This window comes from Phalangium opilio, unplaced genomic scaffold (genome assembly GCF_054372755.1).
Source record: "Phalangium opilio isolate 3A_F unplaced genomic scaffold, DU_Popi_V2 ptg000025l_1, whole genome shotgun sequence".
NCBI classification, from domain to species: domain Eukaryota; kingdom Metazoa; phylum Arthropoda; class Arachnida; order Opiliones; family Phalangiidae; genus Phalangium; species Phalangium opilio.
In genome coordinates this window covers 1957663-1976397 of record NW_028324156.1, presented here as the reverse complement: position 1 = coordinate 1976397, position 18735 = coordinate 1957663, and the positions used below count along the sequence as shown (strand labels likewise).

The following is an 18735-nucleotide window of genomic DNA, read 5'->3' as shown; positions in this document are numbered from 1 at the left end:
TATTAAAAATATGTATAAATCATCTTCATTATATTGTTCGCTAAATTATAAATCATTCAAGTATCCGACTACGTTAAAAATTCCCAAACCCACCCTTCTTGACAGCGCTACTAAAGCTACGAAACCCTAGATCAGCTTAATACGGTTCTCTCAGGAGACCTTGTCCTAATATAGCTCCTCCCGTTCGCAAACCAATCTCTCTTGACAGCGCTACCAAACCTAAGAAACCCTACACCGGCTTAATGTGTTTCTCTCAGGAGACATTGTCCAAATAAAGCGTATTGGATTTATACGTCTATACTTAATTCATTCGACGATAACTAACATTAGATAAGAAATAACGACGATCAAAAACAGTCTAGCTTTTAAAAATTATCCGACAAGATGTCCTTGATGAGAGCGGTTCGATTTCATAAATTTGGAGGACCCAGCGTTCTTCAAATTGACAAAATTCCCAAACCACAAATTACCAGTAATCAGGTAAAATTCGACGTAACTTGTAAACATTCAGTAGAAATAAACATATTTTCTAATTTCATCAGGTCCTGATTAATGTCAAATCTATCGGAATTAATCCAGTGGAGACTTATTTCCGAGAAGGCGTCAGGAACCCTAATTTACCATTACCGCACATTTTGGGAACTGACGGTGCGGGAATTATAGAAGAAATTGGAAAAGATGTCAAGCAGCTCAAAGTGGGCCAAAGAGTAGCCTTTTATAATTGGAAAAGCGAACCCAAACACGGCTGTTACGCCGAATACACCGCTATAAATGAAGAGGAAGTTTGGCCGTTAGGTGACAAACTAAACTTCAATGAAGGAGCGGCGACAGGAATACCTTATTTCACCGCTTACAGAGCGATTATCACCAAGTTAGATATTACCATAAGGTCATATTCCATAAGTTTGTCACTGGTTACAAACTGGAGCTTGTCATGAAGTGAATGACATAGGTCATAGATTCGAGGTAAAGCGACGCCTGTCAAAGGCTTATAGTACAGAATATAGACCACCGTCAATGGTAAATCTCCACAGTATGAGATAAAAGGGGGAAGGTAACTATAACGGCACAGCCCGATATCTCTCTCACGCGCACTTACCTCGGCGCACATAGCCGAGGAGTCAGACGTCACGTGATCCGTTAAAGGGACTGGCCGGAGCTGTTAGGGCGAAGGGGGGTCAAACTGTTGGTTGGCATATTGCTACCCGCCCGCCGCGACGGTGGCGCCATTCCTTATGGCCAAAGAGCTGGGTGTTTTCCCCCCTGAGCTAAGGGCGGACTCCACCCCAACAGCGCCGGTGAGCCCCTTTAAGAATACTGGCCGTAAGCAAACTTCTTTTATTTTTACCTCTTTGTTGTGCCGGTTGCGCATGTGCTTAACTCACAGCTCCGTACGAGTTTTGAAACGGGGAAACGGGAGGGGGGGGCTGACGGAGAATTTGGTCTCTAGCATTTCGAAGTATATGAAGTGTCATACTTATGGAACATATCATAATTAAATTTATGATATATTACTGATAGTTAATGTGTGGTTTATTAAATTAATTCCACGCAGAGCAGCGGCGCAAAAGGGGGAATCAATATTAATTCACGGAGCGAGTGGCGCAGTTGGCCTGGCATCAGTTCAAATTGCTAAAAAACTGGGGTTGATAGTTATAGGAACCGCGGGGAGCCAAGAGGGTATTCAGTTACTTAAAGAACAAGGTGCGGATTACGCTTTAAACCACAAAAATGAAGATCATTTCAACGAAATTAAAGTATACTATAGTATTTTTTTCTGTTTTCAATTCTGAATTAAATGCCGGTTTATCTCTACCAAGAAGGGATATCTAGTTTACTAGGGAGAAGGTATAAGATGCCTACGTATTCGCGCGCCATAGTCCCAGTCCCTCTTTCAAAATACAAGGGGGGACGTACATGGAGGTCGGGCTATTTCGCTGCCTCTCCTCAGTCGGAAAATATGACTATAATTTTCGTCATTCCCGTCGCGCTGACGTGATTTTTCAAGAACCAATGAGATGCTGGTTGTAATTTAGAGGCGGCGGGGATTAACTCCGGACCTACTATAGAGCTATATCAGTTGAAGGGGGGAAACGTCACAGTTGGGTCTGCCAATAAACGGAGCCGGTTATCATCCTCCCTACGTGCAGGCCGCTGAATAACTCTATGCTAAATTTCCCGCACAATATGGCGCCTAGGAGGGGACTGGCGAAACTCCGCCTCAAAAGCTCTTCTTCCCCCCCCCCCCCGAATGGAAATAGCTCTATACGTTTGGACTGGAGATAAAGCTAGAAATGTGGCACTTTACCTCCTCCCTAATAAACTAGATATCACTTCTTGTCTCTACTATAAATACCCAATTTAATTCTTTCAGAGTATACTGCCTAACGGTGTCAATATCATAATTGAAATGCTTTCCAACGTTAATTTGGGGAAAGATTTGCCGTTACTAGCTTATCGTGGGAGAGTTCTGGTAATATATTCAATCAACTTTAGTCATTAATTTAAAATTAATTATTTCCGGTCAATCAATATAAACTAGATCATAGGATCAAGGGGAGAAGTTGTCATAAACCCTCGCGACCTGATGGTCAAAGAATCAACCATAATTGGTACAATGTTGCCTGCAATGACCCCCGAAGACTACAAAGTCACCAAAGAATACATTCAAAACGGGATAGCGGAAGCTTTTCTTAAACCAATTGTCGGAAAAGAATACGCGATGGATAAAATTCAAGAAGCTCATCGTGAAATAATTCACGGTACGGGAACAAAGGGTAAAATGGTAATTAATTTAGAATAGATTGAATTAAATTAAATTAGCCAAAAAAATAGATATATATTTTGTAACTCATGTACACAACAACAACAACAACAACGATGACGTAATTAATAAACGTTTTAACGTATATTAAATGGAAGAAGAAGTGTCTTTTAAGTATAGTAAATAGTATAGTAAACAGTTTTGACTAGGATTAGGGTCAAAGGTTACCGAGATGGAATAAAGAGTAAAAAAAATTAAAGACCCTGAAAGTTTATACCTATCTATGTTGAGCTTGTTTTAACATTATCAAGCTTGCTTTTTAAATTGTCCCGATGTTGTTGAGCCATTTCTAATTGTCGTACTCGAGTATATCCCGCGGAACCAATTAAAACAATGGCGTTTCCCATCCACCACATGACGGATTTCAATTCCTCGTACCAAATTAGAGCTAAAATAGTTTGGGCACACGCTTTAGCTGTTCCACTGATATTGTGCGTTAGTGGAGACGTTACCTAATTAAAAGATTAACCGTGTAAAATATCAATGAACGGATGAATGAAGTAACAAGGGTAAAAGTCGTTTCGCGATACTCCGTGTGGTTCCCAATGTGCTAAGGTAGTACAGCTAGCACGCAACAATGATATAAGGCTATACAGTGTCTAGCGTGCCGTCAGAGAGAATTTAGGAGGGGAGTGGAAGGCCCCCCTTTGACTCTATTAAACGTGATGACGCCCAAACAAGATGTCGCGTTGAGCTTTTTGGGGTAGGCGAGTTTCCGGTCACGTGTTCTAAAATATCTCTGTTACAAACGCATCATACCGGAAATCGACCTGCCTAGATAACGTTTAGCAGACGACGTTGCGCTATATTCCAAACCACCCCTTCCACTCCCCTTCTAAATTCTCTCTGGTGCCGTATGAACTTGAGAAATGCCTGCCCAATAGACCATTTCGATCTCATGAGTGCGCGAGAGACGGCATGTATCAACCCCCTTATGTCCCATACTGAGGATTGCCAACCCCCTTTTTTCACCTCAAAAAGGTCTATTGTAACAAAGAGAGAAAGACACGGGGGGGGGGGTTAAACTTCACCTTCCATCTCGCTTTTTGGCGCCTGCGCTGTAGTCTCTTTATATCAGAGACAGTAATGTATCAACCCCGTTGTATGTCTCTATACTAAGGGCTACCTACCCCCTTTTTTACACGGAAAAGGTCTATTCAATACTCGCGGGATACAGCGACAACGACACTTTAAGGTGACATTTCTAGCTTAGCCTACATTTTTTCTCTTTTCGTAAATCTTCCCCAAGGTTGTCGCGATTGATATCTACAATAGTTTGAAGCGCTACACCTTTTCTCTCTTGAAGCTGACAGTTTAAAGCTTTATGATTCGCCACGCTTATATGTGAAAGACTTGCGACCGCGGTTACTAAAGGCTTGTCTATACAAAAACTGGTTCTAGAGCGGCAAGACTAGTGGAAGTCGGGGACAATATATAGAGCTATATCATCAGTTGACCGGGGGGGGGGGGCGTTACAGTTGGATGTGAAAATAAACAGAGGTGGTTTTTCATCCTCCCTCCGTGGGGGGTGGGCCGCTGAACTTGGCTGAAGAGTAAAGAACTCCATGCTAAATTTCGTGCACGATAAGGCGCCTGGGCGGGAACTGGCGAAACCTTCTCCAAAAATCTCTCCCCCCCCCCCCCGAATTGTGGAAGCGTAGCCTTCCTATAGAGTAGTGTCGGTAGAGGGGGGAGTAGACTGTGTATCCCTCCCTCTAGGCGCGCTTTTGTAAGAGGGGATACTGTACGCGCCTGGTAGGGGGGATGACACTTAGCTAAGAGATAGAAGGGTATGACGTTTGCATACGTAGAACTGACATTACTCTATTATTTCCCAAAGTTGTCGCTACACCCTTTCTCTCCTGAAGCTGGCTTTTTAACAGCTATAGGATTAGCCATGGTTATGCAAGAGGGATTGCAAAAATACAGAAAACTGCGTTGGTAAAGTCTTGTCTAGACTGTATATGTATATGAAAACTGGTTTTTGAAGTCGTAAAACTGGTGGTGGATGTCAGGGACGACATATACTCATACGGGACTAGCAAACAATGCGAAATTCCCAATCACTTACCAGTACGCGTTTAAAAATGATTCTATACTTTTACAAACTCTTATAAGATCCGTTACACAATTCCTTTAAGAACCCGAGTTCTATACTAAACTGAAAAACCTTGCTTGTACCACGATTATTAAACCATCAAAGCTGTAAGTTTACCAGTCCCCTTTATAATCGAACTACCCACGGAATCGCGTCCACTGCCTTTTCGCGTGCATCACACTAAATAACTAACAAACTAACTGGGTATCGGCGCATAACTACGTTGGTTATTAACCACACGGAGTATTAACTTAAAAAATGTCCCCGCATTGCGTTTTAACTTACTTGTATTTGAAGGGTGGTGATGTAACCAATGGCAAAACCAAAAATACCTCCCATACTCATCATTAACCAAAAATCAAATTCGTGTAGGTTCTGATAGTTATAAACAACGGGTAATTCTCCCGTTACAATCATTAATGGGATGAAAAGAAGGATGGCATTGATATTATTGTTGAAAGTTAATAACCAAATATTATGGTTAACGGCGGGTAAGACTTTTTGAGTAAATATTGAATTAAGCGAGACTGATAAACTGGCAAGGATTCCATAGATAACTCCGATAATTGAGAGAGATCCAGCAACATTTTCTTGATCAACTCCAATGAAAAAACCCAAAATAATCACCGCGCAACAAATAACCGCTTTCATTGATGTTGGTTTTTGTAAAATGAAGTATGTTAAGATCTGAAAAATTAAGTATAATCAAGCCTTATCTCCTAAAATAATTATTTAAAGGGAGGGTGAAGTAGAAAATCATGTTATTTTTTTTATCGATTCTTCTACTAATTATAAGACCAGTCTGCATAGTGAAACATTCAGGAAATACAGTTTCCGAATGATTTTAAAATTCAAATTAGGTTCAGATTTTAAGGATAATTTTAAACAAGGACCTCCGGCCAATCGCGTAACGCCCTGCCTTTTTATTAACAAAATGCTCGTGGAACGTTCCGTGTCGAATGAAATTTATCACGAGATTTGATAAAATTAGGCGCGCGACGTGACAATCGTGGCGCGAGACACGGAGCGTGCCACGAGAATTTTGTTAATAAAAAGGCAGGGCGCTACGCGATTGGTCAGAGGACCTTGTTTAAAATTATCCTTAAAATCTGAACCTAATTTGAATTTTAACATCATTCGGAACTGGTATTTCCTGAATGTTTCACTATGCAGACTGGTCTTATAATTAGTAGAAGAATCGATAAAAAATCACTTGATTTTCTACTTCACCCTCCCTTTAACGATACTTACAACATTAAAGACGGTTGTTAATGATCTCCCAATATAATAAAAAGCTACCCCAACGTATTTCAGACATAAATTATTAAAAGTAATCATGCTAACAAAGATGACAGAGAGTGGCAGAACCTACAAAATGATAAATTTCATTTATCATTGACATCTGCATATTTTTTAACTATAACTTTCAAAATACCTGTATTAGGATATTGTAATCTATATATAATTCGGGGAAACTAATCAATCTGGGGTATAGGCGAGAAAATACTCTTAAAAGAATGCAAATGCTTAAAGCTACGCTGCATTGAAACCATGTTATGAAAAGAGGGGCATTAAGCTGAACCTCTTTACTACTTAGTAGATGTTTATTTATAAACACCATAGATATAGAGATCACCCTGGAAATATTAAATGAGATATTAAGTGGTGTTACATACAAGTTAATTGATTAAACTTTATACCAATAAGCTGCTACAACCACAATGATTCTAATATATTTCTTTAAAAGAGTTTCTTCAACTATTTGTTTGGAACCCATATTTCCTTTCTCAGAATCTAATGATATAAGGCTTATTTTGTCCACCATTCTGAAGTAAATGAAGTCAAATTTAGCCTATATATTAATTTAGAACGATACACCTTTCGCATGCACTAAGCTACACTTACCTACCAACTATAGCGGTAGGGGAGGGGGGTGTAGGAACTGTATACACAGTGTACAACAATAGCAGCTTAAGCCTAATGTCACTTTAAGCCTTTGCAGAGGAATGGAGCAATTTTATTTTTATTAGGCCAAGTTTCCGGCAACAAAACTATTACTTTACATTTCACTCAACAATACAGCTAAAACCAACCACATTAAACGGAGAAATAAAACCGAATTATCATTTTTACCTCAATTATTTAATAGTCATACAAATTAAAAAGAAATAACAATCGTATTATTATCAAATCCAACCTCCCACTCCCACAGGAAGTGCCGGTCCACGAGTCACCAACCCCTACATTGTCACGTGACAATTGGCGCGAAAATCGTCGATGTCAATTGGTTAAAAGTTTCCCGCCAAAAAAGCACATGTACTGAGAGCGGTCTCTTTGTTTGTAAGAACGCGTGTTTTTTAAAGGGCTTCTTCGCGCATTTAAATCCTCAATAATTTTCAATATTTTAAGTTAAATTAAGTCTTATATATCACCAAAATGTCTGTAAGTTCTAAGTTTGACTTTTTAATCGAATTTTAATTAGATTACTTTGGTTTAACTTGGAAATATTTAAAATCTCAAAACTATGTCTGGGTCCTCTGGGATTCTGTTGTTGAATAAAAACTAATAATAACATACCTTTGGTTACCGTTTTTCCCAAATATTTTCTTATAAGGATTCCGAAATTGAGGTCGGAACTCCAAGTGGTCCAGTTAGCAGGCCTACATCGCGGGCTTCCCGTAGAGATCAGTTAGTTTCTAGTCCAGGTAGGGACTTACCAGCTTTTGAAGACGAGTCTGAACTTTTAGTGGCCAATGAAGATGAACCAGTTGAAGAGGAAGATGGAGAAGAATTATTCGGAGACAACATGGAAGAGTAAGTTAATTAATCTAAATTAAAAAAAATTCCTACTGTTGTTGTTGTGGGTGTTGGAATGCACACCAGACCTACTTGAGAGAGTGGAGTGAGTCCTTACCTTAACATTTTCCAGTGACTACCGAGCCATCCCTGCTTTGGATCGTTATGATCCTAATGTTTTGGATGAATCAGAATACAGCGCTTTGTCAGAAGGTGATCGTCAGGCTGCTGAAGAGGAGATGCGTAGAAGAGATAGAGCTGAAGGAAGAACAGCTGGTCGCATGAGACGTGGACTACTCTATGATGAATCTGATGAAGAAGATGCTGTTCCTAGAAGACGACGTAGATTAGCTGAACAAGCTGCTGAAGGAGTTATTCCCGAAGAAGATGAAGAGGTAATATAATAAACTATAGTTTAATTAATGTAACTTATCATTAATTAAGTTAATCTTTTAGATGGTTGAAAGTATCGAAAACCTTGAAGATTTAAGAGGACACACTGTCAAGGAATGGGTCACTATGTTAGCACCCAGGACAGAAATATATAATAGATTTAAAAACTTCTTGAGGACATTCGTGGATGATAAGGGACATAATCTTTACAAGGAAAAAATTAGACATATGTGTGAAGGTACATAATAACAGAAGTATATAATACTTCTCTTCGAGAGAAGTGTACCACAAAGCGGGGTAATTGTAACGTCATTCTTCCCAACATCGGAACATTTAGAGCAAGGTTACTAAACCGAATCACATACACGATAAATAGTTCCCTCATCATTACTCTATTAGCGTTTAAATATTTGGCAAGACGCGCTTGTGCATTTTTGTCCCACGTCAAGACAATCAAGGTTTGTGGGATGATTGCTGGGGATTTAGTGCCAAACAATTACAGAATTCACCTTAAGGTGCGATGCCCATTTGTAGTTTGATGAGCGGGAAAGCAAACTAAAAGGGGGAGCTTGGGAAGAATGACGTTACATAACTAAAGCATTAAGAGGATACAGAGTGTCATCCTTCTTCTATTATCCCCTTCTGATATTAAATAACATCTAAAACAAATAAGTTATTAACCTTGAGTGATTAATTCTTTTGCAGAAAATAGACAAAGTTTTGAAGTTGATTATAACACATTGGCTGCTGAAGAACAAGTCCTAGCATATTTCCTACCTGAAGCTCCAACTGAGATCTTAAGTACATTTGATTTGGCAGCCAAAGACATGGTTCTTTCAATTTTCCCCCAATATGAAAGAATTGCCAAAGAAATTCACGTCAGAATCACCGACTTGCCTTTAGTAGAAGAACTAAGAAGTTTAAGGTAATTATACTTGAAAATAAACTTAATAATTATTAATTAATTTAGTTTAATTAATTTTCTTTGTAGACAACTGCATTTAAACCAACTTATTCGCACCGCCGGTGTAGTTACCTCAACTACGGGCATCCTACCTCAATTATCTATGGTTAAATTTGATTGTAGCAAATGCAACTATGTCTTGGGACCGTACATTCAATCTCAGAATCAAGAAACCAAACCTGGTAATTGTCCAGAGTGTCAAAGTACTGGACCATTCATGATAAATATGGAAGAGGTATAAAAAACAAAGAAGTTAACACCTTTTTATAAAAACAACGGAAAAACCAAAGAGATTATTATTATCAAATTTTTAGACAGTATATCAAAATTATCAACGAATTACCATTCAAGAAAGTCCTGGTAAAGTACCAGCTGGTAGATTACCAAGATCAAAGGACGCTGTCCTTCTAAGTGACCTTTGTGACAGTTGCAAACCCGGGGATGAAATTGTACTAGTTTTAATATTAAAACAAAAAGAAAATTAGTAATGATAACGTTATTATTACTTTTGTAGGAACTTACCGGTGTTTATACCAACAGTTACGATAACTTGTTAAACATAGCCAATGGTTTCCCCGTTTTTGCTACAGTAATCATGGCAAATCATATTGTTAGAAAAGATGAAAAGGTAGCCACGAAGAATCTTACCGACGACGACATCAAAACCATTATAGCTCTATCAAAAGATGATCGTATCGGAGAGAGAATTATAGCTAGCATCGCCCCGTCTATTTTTGGTCACAATGACATCAAACGCGCCCTGGCTTTAGCTTTATTTGGTGGGGAACCGAAAAATCCTGGTTTAAAACATAGAATCAGGGGCGACCTCAACATCTTACTCTGCGGAGATCCGGGAGCTGCAAAATCTCAATTCTTAAAATACATTGAGAAAATTGCTCCTAGGGCCATTTTTACAACAGGTCAAGGGGCATCCGCGGTTGGTTTGACGGCCTACGTTCAAAGAAGCCCCGTTACCAGAGAATGGACGCTAGAAGCCGGTGCCTTGGTCCTGGCCGATAAAGGAGTGTGTTTAATTGACGAATTTGATAAAATGAATGACGCCGATCGTACCAGTATTCACGAAGCCATGGAGCAGCAAAGTATCTCCATTTCCAAAGCGGGTATCGTCACTTCCTTGCAGGCTAGATGCTCCGTTATTGCAGCTGCAAATCCAATAGGCGGACGTTACGATCCGTCAGTTACTTTCGCTGATAATGTGGATTTGACGGAACCTATTTTGTCCCGTTTTGATATTCTATGCGTCGTTAGGGATCAAGTTGACGCAGTCGCTGTAAGATTACGCGAACCACATCCAGGGTTCATACAAACCTGGAAAAATCAGGGAAATGAATAGTTGACAAAAACCTCAGGGAAATTTCGAATTTTTAGTAAAATTCAGGGAAATTTGCGTCAAACAGGGGCCGAGTAATTAAGCAAAATGTTCATAAACAACCCCCTCCATAGGATTAACATTACACTATACTTTGGAGGCTCGTAACTCTGGTTCTACTAGAGATACGGGGATGTCCTTTGAGTATGTTATAGTCCTATTTGCCGCCCATCCAACCATACTAAAGACTTGGGACTAAGACAAACTGGGGCCGAGTAATTAAACAAAATCTTCATAAACAACCCCCTCCATAGGATTAACGTTACACCCAACTTTGGAGGCTCGTAACTCTGGTTCTACTAGAGATACGGGGATGTCCTTTGAGTATGTTATAGTCCTCTTTATCCCCCATCTAACCATACTAAAAACGTACGGCTACGACAAACAGGGGCCGAGTAATTAAGCAAAATGTTCGTGAACATACCCTCCATAGGATTAACGTTACACCCAACTTTGGAGGCTCATAACTCTGGTTCTACTAGAGATACGGGGATGTCCTTTGAGTATGTTATAGTCCCATTTATCCCCCATCCAACCATACTAAAGACTTGGGACTAAGACAAACTGGGGCCGAGTAATTAAACAAAATCTTCATAAACAACCCCCTCCATAGGATTAACATTACACTATACTTTGGAGGCTCGTAACTCTGGTTCTACTAGACATACGGGGATGCCCTTTGAGTATGTTATAGTCCTATTTATCCCCCCCCCCCTTCCTTCGTTAACATTTGCTCCATAGGATACTCCATATACGGGGAAAACCCTTAAAAATTCAGGGAAGTATATGGGGAAAAACCTCCCATAAATCTCAGGGAAATTTGTTTTACAAAAGTTGTATGAACCCTGCACATCACCCTAAGCGGTTTTACAAGTTGATCATTTATCTTGTAGGATGAAAGATTGGCTAAATTTGTGGTTCAAAGTCATTTCAGACATCATCCATCCCATGTTATTGAAGAAGGAATGCCGGTTACTGAAGAAGTAACGTTTATTAACAACCCCATCATCATCTCTAGATTACTTCAGTGTCTTTCTTTCCTTGTAGGAAGATCCAGATTTACAAGGAGTTGAAAAACTTCCTCAAGATTTATTAAGAAAATATATCTTGTACGCTAAAGATCGCGTTCATCCTAAACTACATCAAATGGACCAAGAAAAAATCGCCAAAATGTACAGCGAATTACGAAGGGAATCCATGGCAACCGGAAGCGTTCCTATTACAGTGCGTCACATTGAATGTATGATTCGTATCGCGGAAGCAAATGCCAAAATGCACCTTAGAGATTACGTCTCGGAAGATGATGTTAACATGGCTACGAGAGTTACCTTGGAAAGTTTCATAGATACGCAGAAATTCAGCGTGATGAAAGCCATGCAAAAGACCTTCTCTCGTTACTTGTCTTACAAACGGGATAACAATGAGCTGCTTCTTTTCATCTTGAAGCAGTTAGTCCAAGAACAAGCCGCTTACCTCCGAAGTCGTTTTGGTGAAGTTGAAACTGTTGAAATTGCTGCCAAAGATTTGGAAGATAAAGTAAAGTTGTTAAAGATATTAATTGGCCTTATTCCTGATCAACGCCACCGAGGCGTAGCGGCGACTTTTGGAACTATAATAATACGGTAGCCAATCAGAGGTGGCGCTGGAGTCGATGGACTCTGATGGAGATCTGTTATTTTCTCTGTTTTGATTATTACCGCTTCAACTTCAAAAAACATGTTTTAAATAATTATTATTAACCGAATAATCTCCAAATAGACCAAAATCAAATGAAAACTTACTCCGAAAGTCTTATTTCATAATATGAGACAGAATAAGAAAGGTAAAGTCGACTTTTAATACTTTTGAAACCATATCGCTTGTTAAGCCTTTGCTATTCACGTGATTCAAAATAGAGAAAATAACAGATCTCCATCAGAGTACATCGACTCCAGCGCCACCTGTAATTGGCTACCGTATTATTATAGTTCCAAAAGTCGCCGCTACGCCTCGGTGGCGTTGATCAGGAATAAGGCCAATTAAAGTTGTTAACGTTACTAATTTCTTTTGATACGTCTTTCAGGCTAGAAATATCAATATTCAAAACTTGGCTCCATTTTACGATAGCGATATATTCAAAGCTCATAACTTCCGGCACGATGCGCGTCGAAAATTGATAACGCAAACTCTTTAAGAAGTTTCTAAAGAAGATGTATATAAATTAATGTCTTATATTTTGTGTATTAATTCAATGTTTGTTACCAGTTTTTAATAAACCTTATTGTTTTTTTCTTCTAAGACACAAATTTATTTTGTTTTTTATAACATGACACAAAAAAACATTTAAGATTCTGTACATAGATTTGTTTTTTTTTTTCTTCTTTTCTTTCTTATGGTTAGTAACAAATGGGTGGAAAGTTTGTTGTTTTTTTTTTGTTTTTTAACTATTTCTTTGTTTAGTTAGTTAGTATTATTAATTAGTAAGGGAATTAATTATTTTAATAAATTTAACTGATGTAGCGTTGATTTGTTTCTCTCTATAGAATTGTTTTTCTTTTTCATATAAAGAGCGCTTATTAGTTTGTTATTATTTATTTCCTCAAAACTTTTAATTAAATTTAAAAGTTTAAATATTGGTTGGCAGTGTGCACACTCTTTTAATTATCAGCGTGGGGTTTTTGCTTAATTAGTTTTTTAAAAGAGGGATTAATTTAAGTCCTGATTTAATTAAACAATTAGCTAGGAATCAATTGAGTCTCCGTAGCTAAGCATAAACAATCAGAAATTAAGAGGGATTAATTAACTTGTGTTAAGTCCTGATTTAATTAGGCTTAGCTAGGGAATCAATTGAGTCTCCGTAGTTAATTAAGCCTAAACAATCAGAAATTAATAGGGATTATTTGTCTTAAGTCCCGATTTAATTAGGATAAACTAGGAATCAATTGAGTCTCTGTAGTTAATTAAGCCTAATTAAACAATCAGAAATTAAGAGGGATTAATTTGTATTAAGTCCTGATTTAATTAGGCTTAGCTAGGGAATCAATTGAGTGACTCCGTAGCTAAGCCTAAACAATCAGAAATTAATAGGGAATAATTTGTATTAAGTCCTGATTTAATTAGGCTTAGCTAGGAAATCAATTAAGTCTCCGTAGCTAAGCATAAACAATCAGAAATTAAGAGGTATTAATTTGTATTAAGCCCTGATTTAATTAGGTTTAGCTAGGAAATCAATCAAGTCTCCGTAGTTAATTAAGCCTAATTAAACAATCAGAAATTAATAGGGATTAATTTGTATTAAGTCCAGATTTAATTAGGCTTAGCTGGGGAATCAATCAAGCCTCCGTAACTAAGCCTAAAACAATCAGAAATAATTAATACAAATTTTAAATTTAATTAGAGCTAAAAATATACCGGTATAGCTAAAATATTTAAGTATATTATTGAATTATAATCTTTCCCGATTGCAATATCAATATCAAATTCTTTCTAATAAATAAAACATACTTCAGTTGATGAACTTTTTTTCCGGGGATGGTGGTATATTCTTAATTTATATTATTTAATTATTATTATAATTAGTTAAATTTGTAAAATACCGAGATTACCGTCAAGTTTTTAATTAGTTTGGTTACGCGAGCGAGCAAGCCAAAAGCAAGCGTGAAAATATTCTGATAGATAAAGAATTTAATATCATCATTTTTTTTTAGAATAGATAGAGAAGGGGGAATATTAATTTAATTGGTTTCCGTTCATTAATTTTTTAAATCACTATTATTATTATTATTATTTTTTCTTCATCATTCTTTCTTTCTTTTCGCTATAAACAAATTTTACACAGAGATCATAAATATAATGACCAGAAAAAACCGGGGCAATTTGAGCCAAGATTAAACTAAAAATTGAGTCCATTCTCAAAACATTATCCTCCTCGTATAGTTACGTGAATCTAACACTTCGAAGTGTCCGTCTCGTTTTTTATATTTTTATATATATTTATAATTAATTTCACTCCGTTAATTAATTTATGCCGGGGGAGGGATTCAATTTTAATTTATGCACACAAACACAAAATAGCTCCGCAATGAAGACTTCTCGATATATCTTGTTTTTTAGATAGGTAGTAAAATGTTTTTGTTTGTTTTTTGTCTTTCAGCGTTTATGTACCTATACAATACCGGTAATAATTAGGATTTTGTTTTTTCTTTATAAATTTGTTTTTATAGTGAATATAGAAGAGTCTATGAAAATCTCCGTTGTTTGTTTATTTATTTGTTGATTTTAGTGTCTCTTTAAACAAACAACAAACACATTATATATAAATTCAATTGGAATGCACTATTTTGTACAAATTAAAACCCTTTTTTGGAAAAATTAAAAAAGGATAAGAATAAATGCCTCGGTAGCTTAAAAGTTGAGTGGGTGGTGTTTTTCCGCTAAGGTCAAAGGGTAGGGTAGGGGAAGGGTTAAACGGGGTAGGGGGAAGGGCGACTTCTTTTCGTATTTTTTTTTATCTGTACAAAGACCCTATAGTTTTATTATATATATATATATATTTAAGCGGCAAACCTTAGTATCTGTATCTTTTTCTCTAGATTATAGGTATTTTTCTGAAGCTTTGTGTATTATATAAGGGGGCGGGGCCTATTTATTATTATTATTATTATATATAATTATAGCGGTTTTCTTTTAAAAATGTTACCGTATTCTTCGTTATAACTACATAATTTGTATAATTTTCTTATTTTATACAGAGAGCATTATAATTATTTAACTTTACAAGCCGATTTCTATAGTGTTTTTGTTTTTTGGTCCTTCCGAAATCGACACACACCGAGTTCCTTTGAATTTTGTTTTCGTAATATTATCCACACGCAAGCACACAATAATTAATTAATTAATTTTTGTTTGATCTAATTTAATTTAATTTAATTAATTTAATTGAAAAAGGGGGGAGGGCCTAATTAATAAACCGTGGGCGCTAAACTCGACGCTGATTAGTTTATCATTTAATATTAATTAATTTTTAAATCTCTATGTACCTAGGCCTAAATCGTTCATAAACGTACGTGTTCTTTTCTTTTGGTTTTTTTTTCAAAAGCCCAAAATATGAAAGTTGAGAATACCGGTTTTGTTGTTTGTTTATTTGTTTGCTTGTTTTTGGTGCGATTAAAATTGTTTCAAAAGAAAAACAAACAATTAATTCTTGGGCTAAATTTTGGTTGGTTGGTTAGTGTTGGTTGAATATTTTTCTTTCCCCGATTAAACTAAATAAGGATCACAATTCAATTTTAAGTTTTTTTTTTGAAAATTTCCGTAAAAATCTGTTTTGTGTATTTTTTTTTTGTCTAAAATTTGTTTATTTATTTTTTTTTAGTAGCTGCGTTTAAGGATGTTGTTTTCTTTTGCCAAATCTAGAAAAAGAAAATTCAAAAATTCGCTAAAACGACGCAGGAGGGAAGCCGGGGGGAGAGGGGGGGTAATTAAAATTAAAATTAAAACGAGTAAATTAAAAAAAAAATTATATTAAAAGAAAATTAAAAATTAATAATAAAAAAGGCACCGGTAAATGAATTCATAAAAAAAAAAGAAATTAAAAATTAAAAAACAACTGTAGGAGGTTTTGTTTCACACCGTTTGTTTTTTGTTTTAGGAAGTTATAAAAAGCTTTGGTAGTTTTATTTAAAAAAAACGTTTGTGACGTATGTAGTTTTTTTAAAATAAAATTAAAACGCAAGTTCACGCGGTTTTATTGTTTTTGTGCAATTAAAAAAAAACAATTAAAAAAGAAGGGGGAGGGGGGAAATTGTTCTTTAATTATTTATAATATTTATAAATTAATATAATAAAAAAAAGCGCCACTTTATTTTTTTCTGTGTTTTAATTTAAACTATTCTCGCTGCTGCTCGTTAATTATCATGCCACGGATTCACTAGCACCTTTTGAAGGTAAAACAGCGTGACCATTACTGTTGACGTGCCCGTTTGTCACCATACCTCCTTGACTGCTGCAAAATGAAGTATCAGCGTTGTTTCCGCCACTCCCTGGTCCCCCAACACCTCCTCCTCCGACGACGCTACCACCCTTCTCACAAAGGTAAGGATTGTTCGCTATACTCTCCAGCGCTCGATACAAGAACAAATAGTCGTCCTTTACGCACCGCAACAAATAATAAATCAATCAAGATATTTTTAATATTTAGGTACAAAAAATACCAGGGCTGTGCGGGTTTTTGTTTTTTTTGATTTATGGGTGTCAGGTGGTACAATTTTCAATAGACCATTCCAATAGGGTCTTTGCGCGTGACGTCAAGTTACCTACCCCCTTTCCTCTCCCATTTCCGGCTGCCCGCTCTGACCACGTTAGGACGCCATGTTGACATCCCCTGAAAACCGGTTTTCGCCCCCTATTTCTTCTCCCTTTTTACTCTCGCGGAAACACCCTATAATAGGCGATTTTAAAAATGACGTTTCAGAGGTGCGCGCGCAGAAATTAGGGAGGGAAAAATTGCCTTCCATCTCTGCTTTTTCCCCGGCTACATATTTTGTATAGGGGATTTTTTGAAAAGGCCTATTAGTTGCAGAGAAGCGTTCCAACGCACAAGGGCGGGAGGCCGCCATCTTGGGTTATTTCCCTGGCGCCAACCAATATGCAACGCGAGAGGGATGCTATATCCGACTCGAGCTGCCTCTAACGGAGCTTCAGGGCGCCAGGGAAATAACCCAAGAAGGTGACCTCCCCGTCCCTGTTGTGTTTACTTCTCTACTGGAACTAATGGAATAGTCTATTACCAAAAGTAGTTGCTATGGGCGCCAGGGAAATAACCCAAGAAGGTGACCTCCCCGTCCCTGTTGTGTTTACTTCTCTACTGGAACTAATGGAATAGTCTATTACCAAAAGTAGTTGCTATTACCCTTTGGGTTCTCTTGGTCCTGCAAAATCCCCAAAATTTCAAAACTAAGGCCGCTATAGCGTAGTCTAATTCATTAAGCAATATTAATTAAAAATTAAATTAATTATGAAACGCGGAGAAATGAGAATTTTTACACTTTTTGACTTAACATATGAAGTAAGTGTCACATAGTTTTTGAAAATAGAGCCCTGAATAATTTGTAAGCTTTTCTTTGGATACTTTGTATTTAGTTTTAACTTCTTTTAAAATTAATTTATCAGAACTTTGATATTTAACAGTTAAATTATTTTTTTCGGAAAACAGAAATATTTATATTTTCCTCCCTCGGGCTTCTATAGGCCTAGTTCGCTCACACCCCTCAGTTGAAACTACGTTTTTATAATGGACTATTCCTTTCCGGGTGTGGATGGGTAAATCTCGAGGGGTAAATCACTCACGTGTACAAGCTATAATTTTATAACCATTTAAAAATAAAATATGCAGAATGACGAGTCCCTTGAAAATTCTTTCTCCCGTCAAAGAAAGTGTCAAAGTGTCAAAACTTTCTTTGGACAACAGTAGGAGGGAATTAGAACTCAGGTGGCCTAACCTTTCATAGGAAGAATGCTGAGTATGTCCCAACATAAAAGGCGACCCCTGGGGCGATTTTAACAGACCAGCGACCACGCTGGGTATTTGGAAAGCTTAAAATTGCTACAGCTGTACCTATTAGGGTACTAAGGCAGGGAAGGGGTTTATAGTATGGGTCTGGTAGATACCCAAAGACGGATAGTATATAATTGCGGATGTTTCGGGCGGGTATTCAATATTTTCGGGTTTTGGGAGTATTGAGGCGGGTAACCGACCCGGGTACTCTATACTTGCGAGTGTTTCAGGGCGGGTACTCTATACCTCTATACTTGCGAGTGTTTCGGGTATCAGGGCAGGTACTCATTATTTTCGAGTGTTTCGGGTATCAGGGCGGGTACTCATTATTTTCGAGTGTTTCGGGTATCAGGGCGGGTACTCATTATTTTCGAGTGTTTCGGGTATCAGGGCGGGTACTCATTATTTTCGAGTGTTTCGGGTATCAGGGCGGGTAACCGACCTGTACCCGAAGAAGGGTTCTCCATATTTTCGGGTGTTTCGTGGCGTGTACTCAATATTTTCCAGTGTTTCGGGTATCAGGGCGGGTACTCATTATTTTCGAGCGTTTCGATTATCAGGGCGGGTAGCCGACCCGTACCCAAAGACGTATACTCTATACTTGCGGGTGTATCGGGGCAGGTACTCAATACTTTCTGGTGTTTCGGGTATCAGGGCGGGTAACCGACCCGTACCCGAAGAAGGGTTCTCCATATTTTCGGGTGTTTCGTGGCGTGTACTCAATATTTTCGAGTGT

The 18735-nt window shown here is 37.6% G+C and overlaps 4 protein-coding genes across 15 annotated transcripts in view; 2 read left to right on the top strand and 2 right to left on the bottom strand.

The window, feature by feature from the left end:
• Positions 1 to 7: 7 nt before the first annotated feature.
• LOC149691700 (zeta-crystallin-like) lies at positions 8 to 2906 on the top strand. Its single transcript, XM_089869104.1, has 5 exons — positions 8 to 480; positions 543 to 871; positions 1556 to 1757; positions 2375 to 2473; positions 2543 to 2906. Exons 1-5 carry the CDS (start codon positions 385 to 387, stop codon positions 2801 to 2803), a joined length of 987 nt encoding a protein of 328 aa, XP_089725230.1. The 5' UTR covers positions 8 to 384; the 3' UTR covers positions 2804 to 2906.
• Positions 2820 to 7632, bottom strand: nac (GDP-fucose transporter nac). Of its 7 annotated transcripts, none has more exons than XM_089869099.1 (7): positions 7056 to 7154; positions 6828 to 7004; positions 6623 to 6748; positions 6358 to 6559; positions 6174 to 6290; positions 5208 to 5609; positions 2820 to 3276 (listed from the first exon to the last, which is right to left on the bottom strand). In XM_089869099.1, exons 3-7 carry the CDS (start codon positions 6745 to 6747, stop codon positions 3046 to 3048), a joined length of 1077 nt encoding a protein of 358 aa, XP_089725225.1. In that variant the 5' UTR covers position 6748; positions 6828 to 7004; positions 7056 to 7154; the 3' UTR covers positions 2820 to 3045. The 7 variants fall into 7 exon arrangements, with proteins under 7 accessions (XP_089725225.1, XP_089725226.1, XP_089725227.1 ...); XM_089869100.1 differs by having other exon boundaries at positions 6828 to 6916; positions 6986 to 7124; XM_089869101.1 differs by having other exon boundaries at positions 6832 to 6916; positions 6986 to 7124.
• Mcm2 (DNA replication licensing factor Mcm2) lies at positions 7219 to 12750 on the top strand. Its single transcript, XM_089869089.1, has 11 exons — positions 7219 to 7364; positions 7537 to 7736; positions 7852 to 8113; positions 8175 to 8349; positions 8817 to 9036; positions 9103 to 9310; positions 9390 to 9524; positions 9590 to 10366; positions 11359 to 11448; positions 11513 to 12001; positions 12528 to 12750. Exons 1-11 carry the CDS (start codon positions 7359 to 7361, stop codon positions 12636 to 12638), a joined length of 2673 nt encoding a protein of 890 aa, XP_089725215.1. The 5' UTR covers positions 7219 to 7358; the 3' UTR covers positions 12639 to 12750.
• A 3027-nt stretch (positions 12751 to 15777) lies between these two features.
• Positions 15778 to 18735, bottom strand: part of LOC149691696 (putative receptor-type tyrosine-protein phosphatase mosPTP-1) — a 112065-nt gene continuing 109107 nt past the window's right edge. For all 6 annotated transcript variants that reach the window (XM_089869079.1, XM_089869081.1, XM_089869080.1 and 3 more), the window contains exon 23: positions 15778 to 16591. In XM_089869079.1, coding sequence (XP_089725205.1) covers positions 16358 to 16591 — 234 coding nt within the window. In that variant the 3' untranslated portion in view covers positions 15778 to 16357. The remainder of the gene's footprint in view (positions 16592 to 18735) is intronic.

Coding starts and splice junctions, on each gene's coding strand:
- LOC149691700 (XM_089869104.1), top strand. CDS start 385: ATGTCCTTGATGAGAGCGGTTCGATTTCATAAATTTGGAGGACCCAGC. Junction 1,758..2,374: donor ATCATTTCAACGAAATTAAA/GTATACTATAGT, acceptor TAATTCTTTCAG/AGTATACTGCCTAACGGTGT. Junction 2,474..2,542: donor CTTATCGTGGGAGAGTTCTG/GTAATATATTCA, acceptor AATATAAACTAG/ATCATAGGATCAAGGGGAGA.
- Mcm2 (XM_089869089.1), top strand. Junction 10,367..11,358: donor ATCAAGTTGACGCAGTCGCT/GTAAGATTACGC, acceptor TTTATCTTGTAG/GATGAAAGATTGGCTAAATT. Junction 11,449..11,512: donor GAATGCCGGTTACTGAAGAA/GTAACGTTTATT, acceptor CTTTCCTTGTAG/GAAGATCCAGATTTACAAGG.
- nac (XM_089869103.1), bottom strand. CDS start 6,747: ATGGTGGACAAAATAAGCCTTATATCATTAGATTCTGAGAAAGGAAAT. Junction 6,291..6,357: donor ATTACAATATCCTAATACAG/GTATTTTGAAAG, acceptor ATCATTTTGTAG/GTTCTGCCACTCTCTGTCAT. Junction 5,610..6,173: donor TAACAACCGTCTTTAATGTT/GTAAGTATCGTT, acceptor TTAATTTTTCAG/ATCTTAACATACTTCATTTT.